The sequence below is a fragment of the Solea senegalensis genome, linkage group LG2 (genome assembly GCF_019176455.1).
Source record: "Solea senegalensis isolate Sse05_10M linkage group LG2, IFAPA_SoseM_1, whole genome shotgun sequence".
Taxonomy (NCBI): Eukaryota; Metazoa; Chordata; class Actinopteri; order Pleuronectiformes; family Soleidae; genus Solea; species Solea senegalensis.
Window position 1 is genome coordinate 18,191,392 of NC_058022.1, and position 26,166 is coordinate 18,217,557.

The following is a 26,166-nucleotide window of genomic DNA, read 5'->3' on the forward strand; positions in this document are numbered from 1 at the left end:
CACACACACACACACACACACACACACACACACACACACAGGGCTAGAACATGCAAATTCCATGCAGAAAGGCCTTTGTTCCAACTGGGTCTTCTTGCTGCAAAGGCAAGAGTGCTAACCACTACACCACCCATGTGGCCCATAGAATTAAATTATGAGCAGCAAAAAGACTTTTCGTTCTATGTCGTTTTACAAGAAAACAACATACTTGGTTCCAGCCTCAGCTCAGAAATAATAGAGATCTGAATGCCCCAAACTAATTAACAGATAAATAGTAAAGAAAATAATCATTATCTGATGAAAAAGAATTCTTCACAAACACTTGACAATTTTTGTCATGGCTCTAAATAATAACATTACAGGACAAAAGACTTTGACATGGAGAACAATGGAAAATAAAATGTTTATTAACAAATCTGTCCATTTTCACACACATTGATCAAATAGAGATTTTGATTTTTTTTTTTGTGAAGAACCAGGGACACTGGATTAATCTGGGTGTCAAATGGGCTTATTTCTGAATAAGAGACAACTCAGCAACTAACCAGTCTGAGCTGCTACTTCAATTACAGTGGGCAACTGTGAGGTCTACAAACGTCAACACAATGACCAACCAAGGATAAAGACAAGAGAGCTTCAACGAAGCAGTAAAACTGCATCTGCGCAAATGTGGGATTTTGTAAGTCACAGAAATGTATGAACAGTGAAGCTGAAGTAAAATTTGCAGAAATAAAGCCAGACCATAGGAGACAAGGAGTTCATTGTGGATTTCTGTCTGTCTGTCTCATGCACACATACATACACAGTGCACTGTTGTAATGAGCAGCAGTATGTGGGCAATCACAGCAGTCACGCAAACTATAATGAGGGGAATGTCAGACAGACAGACAGACGACAGGTAGTGCATATTCAACAGACCAATGTCATTGGTGTCCCATATTCCAAAAATATTGTCTTTGAACAGAAGTCTTCTGGAAATGAACCTTGCCAAAATGATCCTTAAAGACCAAAATTCAATAACCATCACTCCAGGTTAAACACGTGCAAGAGGATCATCACTTATAAGGCATGAAAGCCTCTACAGTGTGTCGAAGAAATCTGAAAGAACTTAAACACGATTTTCAGAATGTTCCACTGCACTGGAGACATTTCAATCATCCTGCTTTGAGTTTTTAACTTGTGCCAACTGAGGAGTGGAAAAAAACTGTAAAATGTTGCTCAGTTTTTGATATAGAAAAGCTGGCATGGAGAGAAATGAGGATGAGGAGATGATGGCTGATGCATTTTTAGCCATGCTGCACATTGGCTCTATAAATGGGGGTGTTGTTCTGTCACTTGGGCCCAAAGTGAAATATCGGAACCATTATTAGATAGAGCTGCTAAAAGATTTGGTACACACATTCATGGTCTCTAGAGGACGACTATAGTGATTATCCTCCTTCTTCTTGTGAAACCGAATGGTTCACGGTTGTCTAACACCAAACACCTGCAAATCTAATGCTTTCCCATCAGTCTTTATGTAATACAATACGTGTGATAACACATTAAGTGAAACTTACTGTATATGGCTAATTGACCTGCAGTAAATGCAATCTCATGAAGCTGTTATCATAGCGCATGGTCTCACAGAGTTAGCATTCATAGTTCTGCTTATCATTCTTTACTATTATCCAATATCTTATTTGGCTATTCCCACAGTTATTGGCCTATTTCATCATTTTGGGTGTGTGCTTATATACTGTACACCTTTATGAAATCCCTCACATTTTTCAAAATATTCAAGATTTTTCTGCGATTTCTATCCATTGAAAATGAATGGCGATGGATGCTACACTCCATGTCAACTGCAGTAGGCAATCTCGTCTGTCTTTGTTCTGTGAAAGGCAGTTTTGTGCACAGACCAAAGGCAGCAGTGTGAAAACTTAGTGTTCACACAACATTTTCTGATTCACTGTATCATCTTTGGAGTCTACAACATTGGATTTGTAATGGAAAAGTTTAAGCTCTGAAGAACAGCTTCAAGTTTAAGGTTTTCTGGTATTTTATGGACCAAACCATTGATTGTTTAATTGAGAAAATAATCAACAGATTAATTGATTATGAAAATAATTGTTAGTTGCAGCGCTAATATAGTGTATATAACATATTTATACAATTAGCAATATAACATGTTAATATAAAGTATAGAAGATTAGATTTCGTGTTAAGTGCTTTTTCCTGTCTAAATGTTTTGATTTGTCTTCATGCAACTGGTCTTTATGGAAGAATATGAAGCAACATAAACCTTTTATTTTTGTTTCTATTTTAATTTATTTTATGTCTTTTTTTAGAAGCGAAGGAGGGACTTTGGACTGCGATGGGGAGCTTTGAACTGTGTTGTAGAACTACAGAACACACAGGATCAGCAATATTCTCAACTTTGAAGAGAGCTTTGAGAGATAGGAAGAATCCAGAAGGATTAAGGAATGAGGTTAAGGATAAAAGAATGAGGATAAGAATGAAGGACTACTTCAAACTGGGATCAAGAACTATGGAGGGCAGCATTACACCTCTCAGTTAACAGTCTGATCAAATGATCATTATTAGAGGAGGAAGATATTTCAAACCACAATTATTAGTTACATTCAGGAGATAAAAATCAGTCTTTATTTATCTGATATTGCTCACAACAACGAACGCAGCTGACTGATGACTGACTGACTTTTTGTCTATATTGTCAAGCTGCAGCAGTCAGTTTCTTAGTTCATTATGGGCAGTGTATCAGAAAAACAAGTTTACCTAGGAGAGCTAATTAGAGACAGATTACACAGACATGACACATTTTCTCCCTGGTAAAGACAAATAAAATAAAAATTGACAGTACCCTCCCCAAAATACCCCAAAACACACAAGCAAGACAATGTCAGTGAGAGAACTGTAGAGGAGAGGAAATGAAGCGTACAAGAGGAGACAGGAGAAGAGGAGCTTTCAATATGTAAATGTTATTATACTCAAGTGAGTTGGTCTCTTAATTTGTAATGAAAATGTGGATCATGGGAAATCATATATTTCATTAGAGGCTCTTTAAATTTCATATTTCTGATCCTGTACACCATCATTTACTGTTAAAAGCACAAGCCTTTCTCACATATTCTCAACAGAAAGATTAAATGAACTTCACTTTGAGCAGAGAGACTGCAAAGTGAATACAACCTCAGTGCAAGGTTTAGGTTTGAGTCATGAACTCTGGGTCATGTTATCCTCCTTCACAACACTCACACATGCCAAACATCTGTACGCATACACAGTGCATACACTGCATAATCAAGCAGCCAGACAGAGACACATGCAAAAAGATGATGATCACCGTGAACTTGCATAGCTTACACGGAAATAGAAAGGACAAGGATTTCCTACCTTGACTCAGGAAACTACTCCACATCATCCCCGGGAAGCCTGTTGTCTCACCTACTCCTTTGATCAATTCTCTTGTCTATCATCTGCTCCCACGATTACAAACCGCAACAAAGAAGAAACACAAACCTAACACTGGAGAATCGCTGTCCCACTGTAAACACAGAGGAACATTTGTGTGTGCGTGAGGATGGAGGTGGAGAGCGAGAAAGAAGCTAAATGTGAGTCACTGAGGTGATGATATTCAGGCTGAGCAGTGATGACAGCCCCTCTGTCTCAATGGAAATCCCTCTGTCTCTCGATCTCTGTGCTGCTCACACGCTCTCAGCCAGTCTGAGGCAGAGTGATTCAAAAAAGAGAGGAGGTGGAGAGGAAAGGAAAGACGTGGGTATAAGCCTCCAGTTCCTCCTTTGCTCAGAAACAAATAAACAAGACTGAACCTTAAAAAGTTGTATATTTAAATTCAACAAACCACCAATTATTTGACAAAATAAGCAACACGGAACAAAAATGGGAAGACAAAGGCCAGTGTAAGTGAAGTGTCATGGGTCAAATACCACACAGACTAAGATTATAGAAAAAAAGGACTTTGTCTTCTCTGGTTTGAGAAGTGAAGCCTAAAAAGAACTTTGAATGAACATCTATGGGAAAATGAGCCTATTTCTCACTTGATTTATAATATCAGTAAACACTTTCCTGATGAGTTAATCATCTCAATGGATAGTTTCAGCTCTTCTCTGGTAGAATTTTATATCAATTCATGTTTTTGTTCCCATTTTGGGGGTAAAATAGACGATATAGCACAGCACATATGAGGGTATCGCCAGTGTATCATCGAATAGGTGCCTGACTGCAGGCGACGTCTGTGAACATAACAACTACTTTAATTTTTATAAACAGTCTGTGGTCAGAACTAGACCAGTTATTCTAACTTGACACATACCACTTCCGCCTAACAAGGTTTATACAAGACCTTGACAGTGACACTATGTGATGTTACAAGCCAAAAACAAGTATACACGGTGAATCGAGTTTTCCCCATATAAGCATGACTTAATTAAAACAAAAACACACAAGAGTGTAGGATCATGTACTGCATTACCTCACAGAAACATAAATATTTGATGGTTATTTCATGGCCCACACTTTGGAAATCACTGCTCTCGTATAACAATTTGTCTACTGTTGGTCAGAGATGTCTGTCATGTGGATACAGGAGCACGGGTTCATATCTGGTCATATATTCCCTCAGTAAAGCCCCACCTTCTTCCCTACTGCCCTGAGCTTATTGTCAACCGCAGTCAAGCACTGAGAGTGTGTGCATCTGTCAGCAGAGTCTATTCATACACTACTAAATCCATCAATGCAAAACCACACATCGGCACCTGTTCGATCTCTCCATCACACACAAACACACACTCTTACATGGACGCTGATGCAAAGTGTGTCTATTAATATCTGTCTATTTCTTAGTTCATTATGGGCAGTGTATCAGAACAACAACTTCACCTTTACTAGCACAGGAGAGCTAATTACAGATAGATTACACACATGACACTTAAGTGAAAAGAAAAGAAACGGGAGATCCCCCACACACACATTTTCTCCAGAAACTCATTGAAACAAAAATTGACTGTGCCCTCCCCAAAATACCTCCACACACAAGACAGACAAAGCATGTTAGTGTTGTTGTCCTCAGTACCCAGAAGAGGAGAGGAGAGGAAATGAAGCGTGCACGAGGAGACAGGAGAAGTGGAGCTTTTAATATTTTAAATGTTATTAGACTCATGTGAGTTAGTCTCTTAATTTGTAGTGAGCATGTGGATCATGGGAATTCATTTATTTCATTAGTAGCTCTGTGAGCATGCGTGTGTGTGAGTGCGTCTTTGAGAGTGTATACTGCCTCCTTGTGGTCACTGGAGACAAAACACAACTTATTTGTTGAGAGCAAATATTAACTAAATGTTATGTGTAATACATCATATGTAAGCAGCTATGAGAAAATGTTCAGATTATTCATATTATTTGTGAACAATAATGGCCGTTCATACATCAGTTATGAGTTATGTTGTGAAAAATGCATTAAAAGCATTAATATCTATTTATGTTTACAATTATATATTATACTGTATAATATATATACAGTATACAGAAAACAGTGTTACACTTTACTACAACCTTTGTACACACCAAATAGGTTTTATAAATACAACTTAGTGATACTACACAAGGGAAATACAGTATTGCATAAATTAAAATAGACTGGATATTTTCACTAAAATTGAGGAGCTCACATATTGACATTTGTCCTCCTGCAGCAAAACTGTTTGCATTTGCTGTGATGTCATCTGACCTAAATGCTGATAGGCTGCTTAGTTGGCCAGGTCAATGTCTTATTCACACACGCACGTACACACACACCCGCATGCACACACCCCCACACACACAGGTTTATACAGCAGCTGTAATTACACACTGAGTCTGTATCAGTGTACAGGATACAATAACACTGATTAAACTTTAAATTAAAGATTAAATCCCTCTCTACTGGACACACACGCACACGTGCACACACACATGCACACACAAACACACACACACACACACAAAACTTAACGTGGTCATGTAGTTTGCTCTTTCTCACTGTTTCCGTCTGTGTCCTTTATGTGATGCTCGCTCAGCCATGTAAAGCTCTTTGGCCGGAAATCAGCTCCTGCAGGCCTGGAATACAGTTTGAATGTGTGTGCTTGTGTGCGTGAGTGTGTGTTTGTGCGCTTACATAGTCACATTATCGGGAATTAATGGGGACCCATATCATAAATTATTACATTCTAAGGTAAAAAAATGTTGCCATCCAACATTCCTTTACCTTAAAATGTAATCGTTTATGATATGGGTTAGAATGAGGTTAGGTTAAGGTTAGGGTTAGGCCAGTAGTAGTTACAGTAACACAGTGCATGTGTGTTGTTTAAGATTGTCTTTCTGTTTCCTGTACCTGTTGACATCATTATCTCACACACTGTAAGTACTGTGTGTGTGGATGTTTGGAAGTTTTTCTTTTATTTCCTGTACTTATTTATAGATTTTAGAAATCAGTGTATTATTTAGTTTTTATTTATTTGTTCATTATTTAACTAATGTTGACTTGTGCAGACTGTCAGTTCAACTCAGGACTAGATTTCCAATGGCAGATCTACATTGTATTTTGATAAAGGTGTCACCACATTACATTTTGTGGAGACAGATGCTTTAAAGCAGTTAGCACAGGCATAATAATGTAATGATGAAAATCACTGCAGAAGATCTTAACGTCTTGGAGGAAAGTCGATGTGGTTTCAGAGCAGGACTGTGTCCCAGTTTAATGACCTGCTGTTGTCTGCTCCACTTTACCTCCTTTACATCTCACAGCACAGCCTCACTCTGATGACCGGCAGTTTGACTCTAAGAAACTGGGTCTGAATCACTAAAGATGCCGTGACTCTTTTTCCGGCGTCATTTTACCACCGAACCACAGAGGGTTGCGCTAATAAAGAAACTTTAACTGTAACTGTGGAAATGCTTTGTGTCCTGTAGTTAAATGATTAAAACATAACACAAATAATAGAATTGGTGCAGCTCACTTTCACTCTTAATCCTTGTGAAAATGTACTCTATAGGTTTAATGTTTATAAAATTAGAGCTGCAACTAACGATTATTTTCATGATCGATTAATCAACATAGTTGTCGATTAATTTAGTAATCGATTAATAATCGATTGTTTCAGCTCTATACAAAAATAAAATGTTGTACATGTTTTACATATATCACCTTTAAAGGAGTATTTTGTTTTTTAGTTTATTTAGAAGATATCAATACAACTCTCATGTCTTTGCATTCAGCATGACTCTACAGCTGGCCGACAGTTTATCAGTTCACACACAAAGCTCATCAGTACACAGTGTGCTTCATGGCATGAGACACAGTGAAACATTGTTCTAATTGTTTATTAGGATCCCCATTTTCTCCTCCTGGGATCCAAATGTGTACTGATGCAATGTGTGAAGAATTCAGGGTGGCAACGATCATTTCAATGACAAAAGAAATGAAGACATTTGACATTTAGAAAACATTACAAGAATGTTATGCCGACATGGAGCCAGGTCAACAAAATGACTGACTGCTGTTCAGGCAAACCAAAGTGTGCATTTATCCTTTACAATCTGAGACCAAGTGCACACAGACATGCCGGTGCACATGCATGAACACTCTAACCTCTTCCAGGGGGCAGCAGCTGTTGCTGATGGATGAGCCAAAGTAACTCTCACTAAGCAGACAGACATTTGGACAAATGAATGTCCTCTTTAGCTCTTAATGTCCCTGTGGTTTCAATGCGATTTCTGTGATGCTGTAGCACTTTCCTCTCACAAATAATGTACGTGCATGTCAGGTGCTCAAGCGCAACTTTTAACAGTCACCATCTTCACGAGGAGGAGTAAAAGCACTGGTCCTACCTGCAGCTCTGCTTGTTGGAGCATTAAGACTTGGGGTTGGAGTTAGTGCTACAGACTGAGAGCTGAGAGGAAGAGTCCGGGACTGAGTTCCTGTTGGAATCAAAGATATTCCCATTAAAATACATGAAAAGAGGTGACAGTAATAAACTTATGCTACTACATTATAATAGAGTATGCTACCTATACATATGTTTTTAATGTGTACAATCATTTAAAAATGTTTCCGTAGCCTTAGAATGAGCCTTTTACTGAAATCTGAACCTGATTTTTTTTTTTTAGATACTTTATTAATCCCCTTGGGGAAATTATTCTCTGCATTTTGACCCATCCTAGAATTAGGAGCAGTGGGCTGCCCCATTGAGTAGCGCCCAGGGAGCAATGGGGGTTGTGTACCTTGCTCAGGGGTACCCCAACCCTTTCGGCCTGGTGGGGACTTGAACCAGCGACCTTTTGGTTACAAGCCAAGTTCCCTTTCCACTTGACCGCAGGTTGCCCTGATCACTGAAATCTTCTCATGTCTCAGATTAGATTACAGTGCTTTTTTAATTAATAGTACTTCAGCCTCATGTGACATTATGGTCATACTGTACCTGCTGTACGCTGTCCTGTCTCTCCAGCCTGACACTGCCTCACTCTCCGGAGGTGAGACCGGCCGTTGTAGTGCAGTTGGGCCTGAGCATCAGAGGTCAGCTGCAGGTTACATACTTCACACAGGGAATAGGCCCCTCCTTGACCTGGGTCAAAACAACAAGGGTGGGTTTTACTGTGGGACAAAACTACACCAGTCAGAATTAAGAAGATAAGTATAAAGACGAGTCAGTGTGGTGATCTATCACAGCGGATAATACAGTGAACTGGTGCTGGAACATGTACTGTAAGGGTCACCTCGGGATGGAGTCTGTGCAGCAGAAAGACTGATGCTTCTCGGTGTTGGTGTGTCCATCATCTCCTGACACATGCCTCCCAAGGCAAAGATCTGCCCACTCTCCAGGAGCTGAGAGGGGCTGAGAAGAGTCTTCATCACTGAGGAAGAAGAGAAACAGACATTCATGTAAATGATGGTCACTCAAGTTGGACACTGTAATTGCATCTGTTCAGGTAAAATCATTCCGGTCATAAAGTGTTTTTTCCATGAAATTTAGGACTTTATTCTGTTTTCTGATTTCTGATATCTAGTACCTGGCCCAGATTCCACAATGTTTCATCTATGTATTCTTAGTTTTCAAGTATTCAGTATACATCCTCACCCTCTCACCTTTTTTTTTGTCTCATCATATATGAAGAGTTCCAGCAGTGTTCCCTAGCGTATGGTTGTGTTTTTCTATCCCCTGTCTTTTTGCCTGTTGATTCTGAGTACTGTCTGTGTTGTTTGGACTGATTCACATTGTATTGGTTTTTTGCATATCCTCAGTAAAGACACAGTTTTATTCCAATCCTCAAAAGTCAGAGTTTGCTTTTGGTTTTCGATGCTGTCAGAAACTCTTAACATTCAGAGAGCTTTTGTGATTTACTTGGGTGTTGGCAGCAATGATGTGACTAAACAGTACAATAATAACATAGATAGAGATAGAGATTGTCTCCTAGACATTTACACAAACAAATGCCACTGGAAAAAAAAAGGCCAAATCACTGCAGGTGTAAAACAAGGATGAACTACCACATACAACAGTGCTGATGTAAAGGTGACAGCACTCATGACATGATATGCAATACAAAATAATAATAATAATAATAATAAAATCGCAATACAACTATTCTGCAATAATCAATATATTGCAAGACAATCATATAGATTTGTGCCCTGGTGTATCGGTTATTCTATTGCATGAGGAAGGATGACGATATATCACTTAATCAATATTTTGACCCACACCTAGACGGTACAGTGAGAGTGATGACGTAATGAGTAAGTCCATGACTGTGTCCATCTGCTGTGTTGTCTGTATTGCCAAGTCACATGAACACACACACAAACATGAAAAAACACACTTTTTATTCATATTCACTTTGTGTTATTGCCAGACCTGCATACACTACCACTGTATGTACCATATATAAACTCACTACAGGTATTTGGAGGCCATTAAGATGATTCACCACTGAGGAGATGCACAGAAGACACTATTATCTAAAGGTAGTTATTTTATTTCATATGATGGTATACAGTAGCAGCCACTGGTGGCCATGAGGCACTGCACTGAAGAAGAAATCAATACACCAGCTGAACTAACCATGCTAAGTGGCAAACTTTCAACGCCTCTGAGGAAAATGTGTGAGTAGGCAGTAGTATTTCTTCATATGGATAGAACTACACCAAGCGAACTGAGAGACTCTGCTCTCAAACTCTCTCCCCCTCTCCCAGCCGGTTGTTAGTGGTTGACTTTGTGTTCTGCAGACAGCTGGTTAATCTGCCACTGTGATGAATTAACCACAAAATGCACAAAAAGGAGTCTGCATTGACTTCTGATCATTTGAACAACCTAACATTAACCCAACCCCAAATAGCCCTAATCTGGTACAGCCTCATTTGGACCTGGTTTTGGTCTCCAGGAGGACTAAAGAGGTAACAAATACAGGTTTACACATGCACACACACACAAACCGTGAAAGAGATCCAGCTGATGCTGACATCAGCTTTAGTGAGAAAAGGATTAAATATATCTGCTCTATTGAGCTAGGAATTACACAACACAAAGGAAAAAACACACATACAAGCACACACAGTACATATATATATATATATATATATAGAGTAAGAAAGTACAAGTCAGTGAACTAAAACGAAATAAAAATGAAACGTGTGCATCTTTTCTTTTATAATATGTTTGTGTGTGTGTGTGTGTGTGTGTATTAAGAGAGAAGAGTCTAATCCAAGCTGACCAGGCAGTCAGTAATCAGAGAGGCCAGCTGTGGGTTATAATCTCACACACTCACTCACTCACGCACACACACGCACACACACACACACACACACACACACAGTAACAATATGATTCCTGACTGAGAAGAAATATACTCCTAACGTTGTGATGAAAGCAGCAGCTCTGTGATGCACAACAACCTGCAGAAATAAATGCTCTTATTCTTACTTCTTTAAAAAGAGAGTTTCGGTCTCACCTTCTCGTCTTTAAAGTCAAATGCCTGGAAAATAACAGTCTTTCATCTCTCTTTCAGTCTCAGACTGAGGGTTCAACTCTCCAGTAGAGGGCGACTACAAAACCAAGAAGAGAGAAACTCTGACCACAAGAACCTGCAGCGAGATGTGGCTTTTTGATTTATTTTCCAAAAGACTGATGAAAAAATTGCCTTTGTTTTTGTGGCAAAAAAACAACAAAATTGAACAAAATCAACGCACCATCACCTCTAAAACTCACAAATTGATTCATTATTTAAGGTGCAAAAAACAGCCTAAAAACTAATATTTGTGGTTGGATTTTTTTCCCCATTTATTTGCAATATGTATGCTGAGATAAGATAAACAAACTAGCTGCTGGAATATAGTACAGACCTACAGATATATTAAACTTTTCTCTTGCCAAGACTATGATTGTGTACGCTTGTAAATGTTACATTATTCATAACTTACATATTCATATTATAACAACCGTGCTTTGTTTGTGCACCTGCTGCTGAGTAAACAAACAATATGGTCAGGAAAAATATAAAAGCTTAACTGAAGGAAACCCATTACTTTATTTATTTACTTTAGTTATTTATTTTATAAATGAATTAATTTATTCCTCAGTTTCATTATAGCATATCAGATCAATTTAACTGTAGAAAAATACAAACTTTCACCACTGTCAGAAAATGTACGACCAATAACAATATAATCTAAAATCTTTTATGCTTGAGATGTATGTCAGCATTTCCGTGAATGCAGCGTGAGTTATTAGAGTCAGTATAGACCCTATGGAAGCTTTTCACTACCATGCTTTGTTCTGTGACGCTTTCTTTGACCTATCAACTTGTCTGACAACATGAGAAATCACTAAACACGGAGATTCAAGGTTTGAGCGTGTTGTTGTTTTATCTTGTGTTTTCCTGCTCGGACACTGTTTTTGATGTCAGCAAGTGCACGGGCGAGGAGTTCAGAGGACTGGTCGAAATCTTGCAGTCTCTGTTGTTGTAAAAGGCGACAGAGAGAGAGAGAGAGAGAGAGTGAGAGAGAAAGAGAGAGAGAGAGAGGGGTCACTAATGTATGTCTCTTTTGCCTGCGAGACTGTACAACACACAAACACACACACACACACACTCAGACGCTCTGTAACCTAAAGGGATGACAAGAACTAAGAAACTAATGGAGATGTGACAAGACAGAGAGAGAGGTTTTAGAGTGGCTGTCTCTTACCCTAAGGCCAATAGCTGGTAATGACAATGGTCAAAGACACACACACACACACACACACACACACACACACGCGCGCACACACAAAGAGAGCAGTGACCAACATGCTGTAACAAACTATGAGATCCAGTTTGATGTTTGTATGTTTATCCCTGCAGGAATCTGAGATCCTGGTGAAAACTCAAACCTCCAGCTTGTGATGTTGCACACTGATATAAAAAAAATGGTTCAAGTTCCCTCAAAGCAATCATTACATGTACCAGCATTACCAAAATGTAACCATGTAACAAACCATTTCCCCAATGAGTACATCAATATCTGTTTATAATTAGTTTTACTTTGCAGATGTTTTCTCAGGCAGAGCATCTCCACAGTTTGTGTGTGAGCTTATCTTAGCAAATAATTTAACATCTCGCCTCACAATCCAAACTAGAGCAGGTCTGGCCTGACTCTCCAAACACAGCACTGGATTTATGGAGCTTGTTTGTCTTGTTTATAGGGTAGAACAATTTAGAGAAAATATCTAATGCATAAGTACAGATCTCTATACTCTAATACAAGAATGAGAACTTTGATATATGAACTGTTTACAACATGCACTCATTGCATTGCATTTTAATGGGTATAGAACATAGAACAATTAAAAAAAATAGGATCATTACAGTGCAGCCTTTGTGATTTGCAACTTCCGCTCCAATGACCTACCCACCAATCTGAAGTCAGGACATAATAATCACAGTTTGTTTACAAAATAAATCTCCTAAATAGCACTTCAGAGACAATTTGCTGAGCTGGAATAACAGATGCACAAAGCAGTTAAAAGAGTGTTTGTTTTTTTATCTGTAATTTGTCTAATGAATGATGACGCAGACAAAATCTGAATTAGTGACGTGGGTGGTCTGTGTGATTGGTATATTGGCCCTACAAAAGCTCAGCATGCTCCGACAAAACATCCTCGCTCAACAGAGAACAGAGAAACAAAACTACAAAAGTGGTTGCACTCACCCAGTGTATTTAGGTTGTTGTCATGTTTTTGTTGTGAGGCCACATGAAGCGTACAAAAGCATACTGGCACATATTCTGAAACTAATTTTATAATTTTCATAATAAATATTGGATTTCATTCATTTGGAATATACCATTTTAAGGTTGAGGAGTGGCCATGGCCATATATCAGTGTGGGGAGCTCACTCAGCCAGCGTGTCTCCAGCTCTCTACACACAACCATCTCAGCAGGAGCACGACTTTAATGCCATATGGGCCAAAAAAAGAAAAGAAAAAAAAGAAAAGAAAAAACTGCAGCATATGTGCCCAGTGAGTGCATGAACATTCACTGAAATGGAGAGGGCACCATTTTAGAATGAGGTGGTATATTTAAGGTATTTACACAAGCAAAATAAAGCCTACGTGTCTATAGAAGGAGCTGCGCCTCAACTGATAACTTTGAAAAACTGAAATGAAAGATGTGAACTTGAAAATAAAGTAGTGAGTTTCGCTGCAAACCGTCTGTGCTGCTGGCTGGAGGCTCAAAGTTACATTAGCAACAACAGGCAGTGTTATAATTTATCAGCTGGTGTTAAAGTTGATATTGGCCCATATATCAGCCTGTGCAATATACTGTTGGGGTCTTGCTCTAAATCCTTGGTAACGTATTTGACTGCAAGCTTCAATTTGATTTAAGCCAGCAGAGAATACCTGCTGAGGAAGCTGAACTCTTTTAATGTTCGCAACCAATTTTTACTGTTTTATTGGGAGTCTTTTATTGGGAGTCTTTTAACCTCCTCTTCTATTTGCTGGTTCTCTTAACATTGTGAAGACCTGCTGCAAGATCATTGGAGTCATTTTTTTTTCTCTTGTCTCTCCCAAGGCCACCTCCATTGTCAGCCAACATCCCAGCACCTTCTAGCTGATGAGTTTGAGGTGACACCTTGTGGTCGCAGGTACAATGCAAAACAAATCACTTCCTTTATTCCTTCAGCGATCAGGCTGCTGAACTCAGATAGCTGTCATTTTAGGTAATATTTTAATCTAGTGTTTTTTTAAACCTAGCATTTTAGACACAGACTTTTATTGTTAATTTATTGAGTGCCTAATGAAATGTATTATTTGACCAAAGTGTCAATTACTTCATTGAAAACAGATACATGGAGGCTTTCACATTAAATGATACAGGAAACACAATATAATAATCTGACCTCATTATCTGATAATGATTACTTTAAATAAAATGCATCCAAAAACACTACAATTGTGATTTCATTATTTGTTTTCTTGTCGGTGAGTGAGTTTTGAAAAGATTCTATTGTGGATACAGTAAAAGCCAAGGCTGCATCTTAAAGAAGAAGAATAAAACAGACAGCATTTGCTGTGTGGAAATCTTTATCTGATTTGGTGCAGATTATCAAATTACTTTCTTTTAAATTGAGATTGTAAGAAACAACAAATGTAAGATGGAGGGTATGGACTCCACTGAGTGTTTACTAATGACTAAATACAGGCCGTGCCAGTTAGTGTGAACAGAAACAAGGGTATTTCATTTTAATTTGGATCAGGCTCAGAAACTGATGCAGAATGTGTTTATGCAAATGCTAATCCTCTCGTGAGTACAACTGCCATCATGTCCTATTTGCGTAGCGCAGCAGGCCGTCGTCACGATGAGGTTCTTCTGTCTGTCTCACCTTCACTTCAGGACACGGTGACTTCTGTCTTTAAATAAATGCTCTGCTCCATCAGGACGTGACACTCTCTGTTCTAGGTGAAACTCCACTTTTGCTCTGACGACGCGGAATCTGGGCCCAAATTGTTCTAGTGATACAGCAAACAAAGGTGAAGACGTGAGGGGATGTGAGACCAATGAACCACCTCACTGTCTGTCCACTGACACTGAACACACAGAGATTTAGAGCTTTATACTGCAATCTGGCCAGTCCTGGAACAATTACACTGCAATACACTAACAATATGAGCAATCATTTGTGATACATTATGGTATTCATGCTATCACTGTGTACTTCATTTATAAATACCACCACGTGTGTGTATGTGTGAATTGTGTATATATACATATTTATATATTTCAACTTTTCTACTCCTCATTAACATGCACTATTTATTTATTTATAATTTATTTATAATGCTGTGACTTGCACTTCAGGTAGGATGCCAAACTTTCAAATTTCATTGTACTTTATACGTACATTATAAGTTCTGTACTTTTCAATGACAATAAGGTTTAATATAATCTAATCTTTTAATTTCCATGTAATTTCCAGCTTGGTATTAGTGTGGTGCAATATTAAAGTAATACCATATAACATTTAAGTAATGACACTTACTATGCGCTGCCATCAATGTCATTCTTTGCAAATCAAAATCGTTTGCAAATCAAAATCGACAATTATCATATTTACAGTGAAATCCGTTTGCCTTTATGTCCCACACACACAGACATAAACACACACACTTTACCAGTGTTATTACTAAGCTACTACTGTACTACAATGTGATTTTGTAAAATTAAGTAAATACAACTGCTGCAGCAAACACAAATTAAAATGAACCAATTTTTTGTTAATGCACTAAAAACAGAATTCAATCATTGGCAGCCACATTTGCTAACTGTAAAAGTGTAACTATTCTGCTTTAAGAACATGTGGCAGCCAGTGCTTTAATCAATTCATGTGGGAAATAGGGCTGCAGCTGACTATTATTCTGTCATTTAATTGTTTGTTGTTTGTTCAGTAAGGAAATTGTGAAAAAAAATTTCTTACGCAGTTTTTCCAGTTTCTTTGTTATATGAAGCAAAGAAACATAACTTATTAACATTTAAAGAAGGTATACCCAAAAAAGTAAACGTTTTTTGTACCAATTTCCAGAGATAAACATGTTATTTGATCATCAGACAGTGGATTTGAGATAGATATCTCATTCCCACAACAACAGAGGAATTTGAGATTGAAAAAAAAAAAGACAACAAAGTCAATGTCAAAGTCACTTCCTTCAGGAAAAAATGGTGAAACTGCCCTTTAAGCAGCTGAAAGAACATAAAGAACTTGTGAAAAACAGATTCAAACCAATGACTTGATGATGGTGTGTTTAGTAATCAATTAATATTTGCTGCAGCTCAAGCTAAATGTCATGCCTTCAGCTGGTTTCTACAACAGGACACTGATCTTAGACAGACCTCAAAATCTGCCATGAACAAGCTGAAGCTTTTTGTTCGAGCGCTCAGTCTCCTGCCTTGATCACAACTGGAGATTTGTGGGTAGATGTTAAACGTGCTGCGTGTGCAAGACACAGCCTAAAGATAACTGTGGATGTTCTGCATATTATGTGGAATTAAATGTACATATTTAATGTATGTTTGCTGCAGGGGTTTTACTGAGTGTGTATCTTTTACCGTCAACAAATGAATGCCTTTCCAAAATGATGCATACAGCTGTGATAGCTTCTCTGTTGCTTCAATGGTAAGTTCAGGTTGAAAGGAAGAGTTTTATCAGCGTTATAAAGGATATAGAGTTCAGCCTTGCACACTGTGGTTTGTTATTGCTGAGATCAAGGAGGAAAAATCAGCAGCAGCAGAGGTTGCTCTTAAAACCTCTATTGTTGATTTTACTTTGTTGTGAATATAGTGCTGAGCTTTCTTTGCATCTACCGCTACCAAATGTGCACTTACACTTTTTAGGAAATCCTCTTTTTTGCTTTCTTATTAAGCATTAAGATGAGAAGCTGTCTGTGCAGTTAATAGGAAACAACAGCCAGGAGATTTATTTAGCCTGTACTGTAACATGAAGACTGGAAACAAACTATAAATTCTACCTAAGAGCACTTCTGAGGTTCCACTAATTAACAGTTTTATCTCCTTTCCTTTTTAATCTGCACAGAGTTTAAACACCAACATGTGGGGTTTTTTTTAGAGGTTTTACTGCTATGTCTTGGGAGTATTTTCATAATGTGAAGTTGCCATGTAATTAGTGGAGACTTGAGGAAGTTTCTGCACCCAACCAAGACACAATCCTGCTATAAATGTGACTGTCTGTGGAATTTTTAACTTTGGACAGAGCCAGACTGGTATGGAAGCTACGTACAGTATGTCACGTAGCTTTAAATTTCTCAATGTGCATTTTTGTTCCACTGTGCACAACCATTAATGTCAATGTAGCAATATTGGAATCAGATGGAGGCCAAAAAAAATAATAATCACCATAAGTCCTTGTCATAGACCATATAGAAAAAAGTAAATGTAGCCTTACAGTTTCCTGGTTGAGGCCAACAATGAAGTAAGAGACTAGGTAAAATGAGGCTTCTCATTTGATTTATAGAATCAGTGATTGAGATTAATGGTCTCAATCACTAGCTTCAGGACATCTTCAATAGTGCATGATGTCAGTTTTGTAAATTACGTTCCCATTTAGAGGAAAATAGCAGATAGGAGTGGACACCAGTGTGATTGACAGCTGGTATCACTTGGTTGCAGGTGCATGATGTCTGTGAACATCAGGCTTCAAAAGGAGAGTTCAGATTCTGATGACATGAAGAGCTGCCCGGCACAAAGATTTCATTCAAAGAACGAGAATAATAAGCGGAATAAACGCAAGTGGAATATCAATAGATGCTTGCTCTGCAATGCAATCTAGTGAGAACCCTAGGGTTCTGACTAGTATGCCTTGCAGCAGCAGGCACCTCACTATGGAAAAATAAATGTACGATCAGTGTTTGCACCTGATTCTGTTTACAGTATGAACAGGAAGCTTCAGAGTCACTGAGATAAACCAGATGTTCATCTCTTTCATCTGGGATTAACACACAAATACACACAGAAAGAGAGAGAGAGAGAGGGAGAATTTTAAGATGGAATCACAAACATGCATACACCACACCACATCTAGGTTACCCAGCAGGCTGTGCAGGATTTAATGGGACATGATTGGTTGATCCAGAGGGGGATTGTGGGATTGCGATTATAATCCAATGATAAGTGTGTGTGTGAGTGTGTGAGTGTGTGTGTGTGTGTTCCAGACTTTACTCATGTTGTGGGAAACTAAATCTGTTTACACAGTCACATTATGGGGACTGTGTGTTCAGTTAGCATAACAGAATTTACCACTCGCATTCTTCTGAAAATCGACTGACAGTCAACTGACTTCATCCCCCTCCCACTGAAGTCTCTGACCTCTGACATGCCAGTGACTCTATAAAGGCAAACAAACATAGACAGTATAAGATACATGTTTTTTTATGTAAGCCAACAAACCTATGTGAAACGAGGAGCATCACCATGTGGTAATACACCATATAATTACAGATCACATCCTCGGGAGAAATGGCTTGTGCCAAATCCATAAAATGAACTTAACTTGAACTGCGTGCAGCACTTTGTCTCCATCCAAAAAAACATTTTCACATCCAAATTAAGTGCTCAATGCAAATCAACATCCGCGCAAACTTCACAAATCGTCTTGGCGCTTTGAGAAGCTACTCATGCCATATACACTGTTGTGAATGTGGCATAAATGGAAGCTTTCAAATGGACTGATCTCATAAAAACAGTAATTGCCACTCCATTTAGAAAAAAAATCATCAAGCAATTTATTGGCACCTATTACCACTTCCACCCTTTGCTCTCAAGAACAGTCTCAATTCATGGCAGTGAGTTCACTTTTCCACGCTTTTTCCACTACAGAATTCCAGCGCGTTTTTTTGCTTTTCCATTAGCGATAGTACCTGGTATCTCAACGTTCCAAGCGAGCTGAGTTAACACTAAATGTGACGTCAGCGTCGGCTGCTGATTGACAGAGAGTGTCGTCACTGGAAGAGTGATGAGCGCGACGTCAAACCGAAGAATGCAGAACTGTAGATCAGATAAAAAGACTTAGAAGACATGCATTAATCTCAAACATTTAGCAAGGAAATGCATAAAATCTCAATATTTAACCAGAGTCTGGTGTATTTAATGACTGAACGATTCTGTGTTCACATCTTTTGAATTAACTGAGTCGAATGATTCAGCACACAAGTCACAAGTTTGTGAAAACGAACCAAACCATGTAGAGTTGAGCCATGCTGTGCTGGAACTGTATTGTGGAAAGTGCCAAATATGTTAAAATAAACAATTCCGTCACATTCTGGTCCATTGTTTTGTTCATTTAAGGTACAGTGTGTACAATTTAGCAACACTTATGGGTGAAGTTGCAGCTGAATATCCCTCACCTCACCCAGTATTTTGGAGAACCTATGCAGTATTCAGTTAGTGTCAAACCTCAAAAGACGTTCAATTTGTCCATTGTGGGCTATTTTAAGAACATGGTGGTCTCCATATAGAGCTGAACTGGATCCCTACATAAATATAAAAGAGTCATTCAGGGGCATACATGTTTTATCTTCAATTTCTGCCAAATGAAAACAATTTCACCTGAATTTTACACACTGAAAATTTAAATCTATTTGCACTGACTTCTGCTTGGTGATTTGGTGCAAATTGAATTCAGCTATGCTATCTTTACGATTTATACTTGTGCTTTTACTGCATGTTAAAATGTCTGCCATGAAAAATGACTTACGCATGAACAAGGTGTACAGGTGTTTCTAATATAGCGAGTGCAGAGGGTACAGTGATTTGGTTTCAGGTACACACGACAACCCAAATCCTCCTGAAGTCCACAAAAATCCCTAAAATGTAATAAAAATCCATCTGCAATATCCGGACAACGGCCGGTCAGACTCCGTCTCTCCCTCAGTGTCTGCATTCACTTTGAGACACCTCAACTTAACTACTATATTTCATCCAGAACCAAATATCTACAAAAATGCAAATCTAATAATATTTCTATCCACCTCAGGTTAATGGAGAAGGGAAGGTGGTAAACACAGTATAATGCCTCCTTAGCATCAGCACATGCAACATCTCAACAGTGTTCACAGTGGAGGATAAGGTCTTGAGGCTGTGTCCAGAAAATATTAACCTGGCCCGAAAGACGAGACCACTATGACATCACTTCCTTCTCAACATGCTGACTCATCAAACATTTAACAGTCGCCCCACTCAACTAATGGAAGAAGAAACACGAGACAAAGGCACAGAAATACACACCTTGAAAGGCAGGTGGACACAGTGATTAGTTTTTACTCCCTAATTGTCTTTTGGACTCCAACCTAAAGCTGACAGTGGGACACCACAGAGGACAGGAGGATGTACGGTATAGTGGGCAAAGTTGTGTCTTAGTTTCAATAAAACATTCTGTATTTGTGTGACTTTGAGTTTGACATTTGTTTGTTTTTCCTGCCGGTGCACAGAAGGTGTCTTTCTGATGAAACGTCTGAGTCATATCAACACAAAGCTGAGCCACATCTGACAGCAAATCCTTTTATTTATGTCTCTGGCCTTTTGTGCACACATTGTGTTCTTTTTTCAGACCCAAAAATTGTTAGTTGTGATGAACACAGGCCGAAGGATGACGGAGGAGCAGAGATTTAGGTGTTAAACTACTACTACTTTATTAGATTCAGTGTGGACTGAGGACTTTCTGTGTTTAAAAAAACCCAGAAAGGGCATATTTTTTTGGCCAATGTGCAATATACATAGGTATGTTTGTATACAGTAAGTGTATATTCACTTTAAAGTCAAAATCATTAGATTTTTGTAGCCTGAGTGTACCTTTACAGAGGACACCATTTTGCTGCCTATAGTTTCAACTGAAAGGACTTATTCTGATAAGTGAAGGCCACCAAAGTCACCTGGCACAGGTAGGAAAGAGAAGAGTGTGTGAAATCTCACCATTAGAGGTCGCTATTTCATATATGCTGTGTCATGTAAGAAATAACACGTATTCCTGACCATATATGCTTGCATAGCTTGGTTTAAACATTCATACAAAACTGATTTGGTCTCTGTTTGAGAATCTTAACTTTCCAAGGCCCAGGGCCACATTTCTGCTTCCAGAAGCTCCTCTTTGTATGCTGCACAAGATAAGCTAATGACGTGACAAAGAGCTATATAAACTATGTAATTTTCTCTGTGCCTCAGAGCCATCTTGATCTGCCTCTGAGGTGTAGTTCATCTTGATTTTCTATTTGCAAAGAAATAAACAGTGCTTCAACAAATCCATTTGATACTCAAGCTGTTTTTCTCATCGGACACCTTAATACAAACTTTTACGAAACACACTGGACCTTAAAATGTCCACAGACAACATATACTTTTCAACCAAAATATCTGATCTTGCACTATAGTATCCACTTGCAGTAAACACAGCATTATTACATTTTTCATGGCTATTTTTAGACACTCACACAGTTCTTGACAAAGATGAAGGAAGCACAGTGGTTAAATTAGTCTTTAACCTAAATCTCAACTGAAATAGTTTTGTTAATTTTAAAAGTAAATAAAACATAGACATGTAGATGTCGAGGGACATTATCGTCCGACTTTCTGCAGCCTCACTGGTTCATCTCCTACTTCCTGTAGCCTCCCAAGTGATGACAGTGTGTAATTGTGTGTATGTGTGTCAGTGCGACCTTCACAACCTCAGTGTGTGTGTACAATACCTCAGAGACGTGAATCGTACGGAAACACTTCATCACTGCTGCCCTATTTACACACACTTTGTCTTTCACACACTCATAGTCCACTTTTCCATCGCACACTCTGTCCTTTTACTACACACTTTCTTCAATCCACCCCCCCACCCCCATCCCTCTGTTCTCCTCTCTTTCTCTCCACCAATTGTGTTTTCGATAATCACCCAATCACATTTCATTACAATCATCATTTCCACCTTGTCACATGATGGGAAATTAATTAAAACTTCCTGAAAACGCAAGGAGTAGGTGCAGACATCACACGCACACACACATAGGTAGCTCCATAAATCACAGCAGACAGAATGGGAGTAATGAGGGGTGGCTCGCTGTTACTGCTGTGTACTGACGACTGCACCTTGTGCTGGTGAAGCACACGCACACACACACACACACACACACACACACACACACAGCCTGTAATCCACACACACTGTGATTCTCTGCAATAATAGACAAAAATATCTCTGAGGGGAAAGTACAGATGTTTTTCACGATTGCTAACACAAGTGGTATGTATGAAGTGTCAGAAACCAAAGTGAACATCGGTGCTTCCTACACATTTAGATTCTACGGTCTGCGAGGTGAGGGGTCACTGTGGGTGGAGGTGGAGTGAACAGATGTGCAGCAGACAGCCACGCACACCCGAATGTGCCCAATTAAGGTAGAAACTACCGGTGTTATGACGTGGGGTTGGACAATAGTATATGCTTAACTAGTCAATATCAATGATTGTCACAATATGGGTCAGATGAATAGAAATGTGTTGTCTTTAAACCTCGTTATGGAAATAAAATGACAAACACTTTTAGTGATTCTTGGTATTATTCTGCCATAAGAATGTGAATAAGTGCATTTTCCATTAACATTGAAAACAATTCCCTCTGAGTTGCCTATGTAAGTATGACATGAGCACACTGAGGAAAAACACTGCACTCCCTGCACAGGAGTATTGATGTAATATTTATGTAATATTCACATCATGCCTTTTTTAAAAGTAAGTAAAGTTTATTTATATAAGACTTTTTTACAAAACCCATGCAGAAGGAGAAACGAGCTGCATATTCACAAACGCTGCAGATTCAAAAGCACAAATGAAACCAAAAACAAATGCAATGCAAGAAACACGCTGCAAAAGAAAAATGATCTGCAGAAAGCCGAAACACATGCATCAACAGAAACACGCCGCAAAAACAAAACGATGCAAAAACGAAAACACACAAATCCCAAAACACCAGCAGGAGAGAGGGCCACTGTAACGTTTCACAGATGAAAATAACAGTGCTGTACAATCATAAGCAAGGAAAAATAAGAACACATACTACACACAGTTGTCATACACAAATCATCACAAAAAGACAAGTTTTCAACTCCTTCTTAAAATAATCAACAGAGTCCATACAGCGCAGGGGCATAGGGGAGTGTGTTCCATGACCGAGGGGCTGCTGCCTGGTAAGAACATTCTCAGGGTCATCAAGAGTTTGATCTAATGACCTCGAGGAGCGTGCTGGCGAGTATACGGTAAAAGGAGATGGGAAATATAAGGTGGGGCTTGGCCGTGCAAAGCTCTAAAAGTTAAAACTAAAATCTTAAACTGAATTCCAAAATCAACTGGCAGCCAGTGAAGGGAAGCTAAAACTGGGGTAATGTGCTCCCTTAGCTTTGTCACAGTTAAAAGCCTTAGTGCGATAAAAAAAGAGTAGTGATAAAGTTGTTATGATGAGCTTACGGCACATGACTGCTGACACACACACACAGCACAAACCACTGTTTCTTAATTACTTGTAATTCTTAATTATTATACGGGCTGGATATACTGTACAGTATGAGATTTACGGTTAGAATTAGGTGTACATTAAGGGTTAAGAATTTGGTTGTATGGTCAAGCTTAGGGTAAGGGGCTAGGGAAAGCATTATGTCCAAGAGTGTCCTCACTATGATAGCAATGAAATATGTGTTTGAGTATGTGTGTGTGTGTCTGTGTGTGTGTGTGTGTGTGTGTGTGTGCGTGTGTGTGTGCGTGTGTGCGTGCGTGCGCAAGCGGTTGTGTGCGTTTCCTCTCAGTAGGTCTCCAAACTAATCTGTCCTGACGTAACAACATGCTGCTTCTCAATCTGCCCACTGCTGGAGTCCTGGCACACCCACACCCACATACACACACACATACACAGTGTATCATGCTCTATAAATAGGTAGAATTGATTTGCGTGGAGGAGAACAGGAGAGAATTACAGTGGGACACATCTATCTTTGCTGTAAAACTGGACAGTGTAAACTAACAGGCTGTTAGTGTAGACGAAGAACAATTGACATTTCATTAGTGTGTCCTAATGTCCTTTAAGTCAGTCAATAGGCCGTTTAGTCTGCTCTAAAGGTCTTTAATAAAATCCACCAGCTTCTTAGAACAAGTTAGCAGAATCTAACAACTGGTAAATATCATCACATACTGTGTAACAGAAGTAGAGCGGTACAGTTGAACAGCAGGTTAAAACTGTCAAACAGCAGGTCAATATATTCTTACATCCAACAGCTGTTTAATAATGTTGACCTGTAGGTTTTTCACATGTTACTACGGTTGTCATGTCTGTGGTGGATGCCAGATGTCAGAGGATAAAACTTCAAAACAAATCTACCTACAGGTAAAAAAAAAAATAAAAGGTAACTTGACTTGGTTAACATGCGTTAAACAGCGGGTTTGTATCTCGGTGGCCCCTCCTCAGTCTTCACACAAAAATGGGTTAAAGTCCCTTTGTTGATTTATGAGCTGTGTAGCTGTAACACTATAGTCAGCAGTAACCGCAGTAGCAGCGTGAGCAAACACCTGCATGTACCTGCCTCCTTCACCACACACAGCATCTCTAACACCCAGTTAAAACGACCTGAAAGTCAGTTTGTTCCAGCTGTGGGTAGGTGTGCACCAACAGAGGTCACCTCCATCTGATGAGGTTCTTTCTTCCAATTTGACAATAATCTAAGTGTGAGCGTGTCCTTGTCCGCCTCCCTCTTCTGCTTTAGTCAAGTTGATTAGTGTTTAAGACGCACAAGACACTAAATTAAGATCCAAACACCCAAACAAAGACCAGCAGGACAAAGGAAAGAAGGAAGGAAGGAAATAAAGAGCTACAGAGGCAATAATAGAGGTAGAGAAAGAGATTATTTATTTTATGAATTTAAAAAAGCAAATAAAGTAGAAAAGAGGGTGTATTTTGGGGGGAAATTGGAAAGGAAAAGGAAAGGAAAGGAAAGGAAATGCGAAAACACACATAGAGCTTGTCATTATGTCACCTATGTGAAACAGAACATCTCAGAAAGAAAGAGTGCTAGATGATTCACACTGGTGTGTGTGTGTGTGTGTGGCGTGTGTGTGAGAGAGTAAGAGAGACAGAGAAAGAGAGAGAGAGCACAAATTGTTACTATAGGACATTTTCTGACAAAAACAATGACTTTGTCAGGACCAGTAGTCCTCATAGAGGCCAAATCCTGGTCCTAATAATAATCATTTCTGAGGAATTGGTTACGTTTCAGGCTAAGATTTGTATTGTAGTTAAGTAAAGGTTAGGCATTAACTGGTTACAGTTAAGGGTAGGATAGAAATAAGGCTTATTTAAGACTGTCCAAATGAAAGGAAGTGGTAATGGAAGTCAATGTGGTGTCCTAACAAGAATAGCTACGGCAAACTGTGTGTGCGTGTGTGTGTGTGTGTGTGTGTGTGTGTGTGTGTAGGCTTTGTAGTGGATTATCTGACAACAATGAAGCATGATAAATGCACAGACAAGATTACACTGTCTGCCTGTCTGTATTTCAGCCCCGTATTATACATATCTCGTTTGTTTTGATGTGAATTAATCAATGAGGCAGTAACAATCAACACTACGACAAGACCTCATTACTAGCACCATTACCTGGCCACAAGACAATCACAGCACAACTGTTGTGTTTGGAGTTTCCTGATGAAGGAAAATGCTCATCGATTATGTCTTCTTCAACTTCTTCAAGACTGAGAGAATGTGCCTTGAATAAATTGTTTGGATAAATGAGTGATTGTAAATGTGAAAATATATTTAGTATGAAAAGGGCCACTATTTTATATACTTTTAATTTACAACAATTATAACAAAGTATCTTGAGGTGAAACGCCTCATATTTGTACCTGAGAACAGGACTTATTTCCACTACTGAATCAGCTTAAAATGTAGGATACATTGGCATAGATTTATCTACACAAACATACAGTATATATATATAAACATATATATAAAATTGTATATATACACCAGTAAAATGTCTAGCTCCGCAGTGACAAGCACAGAAATGCTGCACAAGCACTGCTACAAAACACTGGACATAATACCATGATA

The 26,166-nt window shown here is 38.8% G+C and overlaps 1 protein-coding gene across 4 annotated transcripts in view; it reads right to left on the minus strand.

The window, feature by feature from the left end:
* znf385b (zinc finger protein 385B) overlaps window positions 1-26,166 on the minus strand; it is a 42,104-nt gene that overhangs the window by 14,298 nt on the left and 1,640 nt on the right. For 3 of the 4 annotated variants that reach the window (XR_006359971.1, XM_044019663.1, XM_044019662.1), the window contains exons 2-4: window positions 8,770-8,907; window positions 8,475-8,618; window positions 7,885-7,974 (exon numbers count right to left, since the gene is read on the minus strand). Coding sequence is in view for 3 of the 4 variants with exons in the window: in XM_044019663.1 (XP_043875598.1) it covers window positions 7,885-7,974; window positions 8,475-8,618; window positions 8,770-8,907 (372 nt within the window). In the remaining variant the exon portion in view is untranslated. Of the gene's footprint in view, window positions 1-3,396; window positions 3,719-7,884; window positions 7,975-8,474; window positions 8,619-8,769; window positions 8,908-26,166 lie in introns of those variants that run through there. The other variant, XM_044019664.1, reaches the window with a different exon arrangement.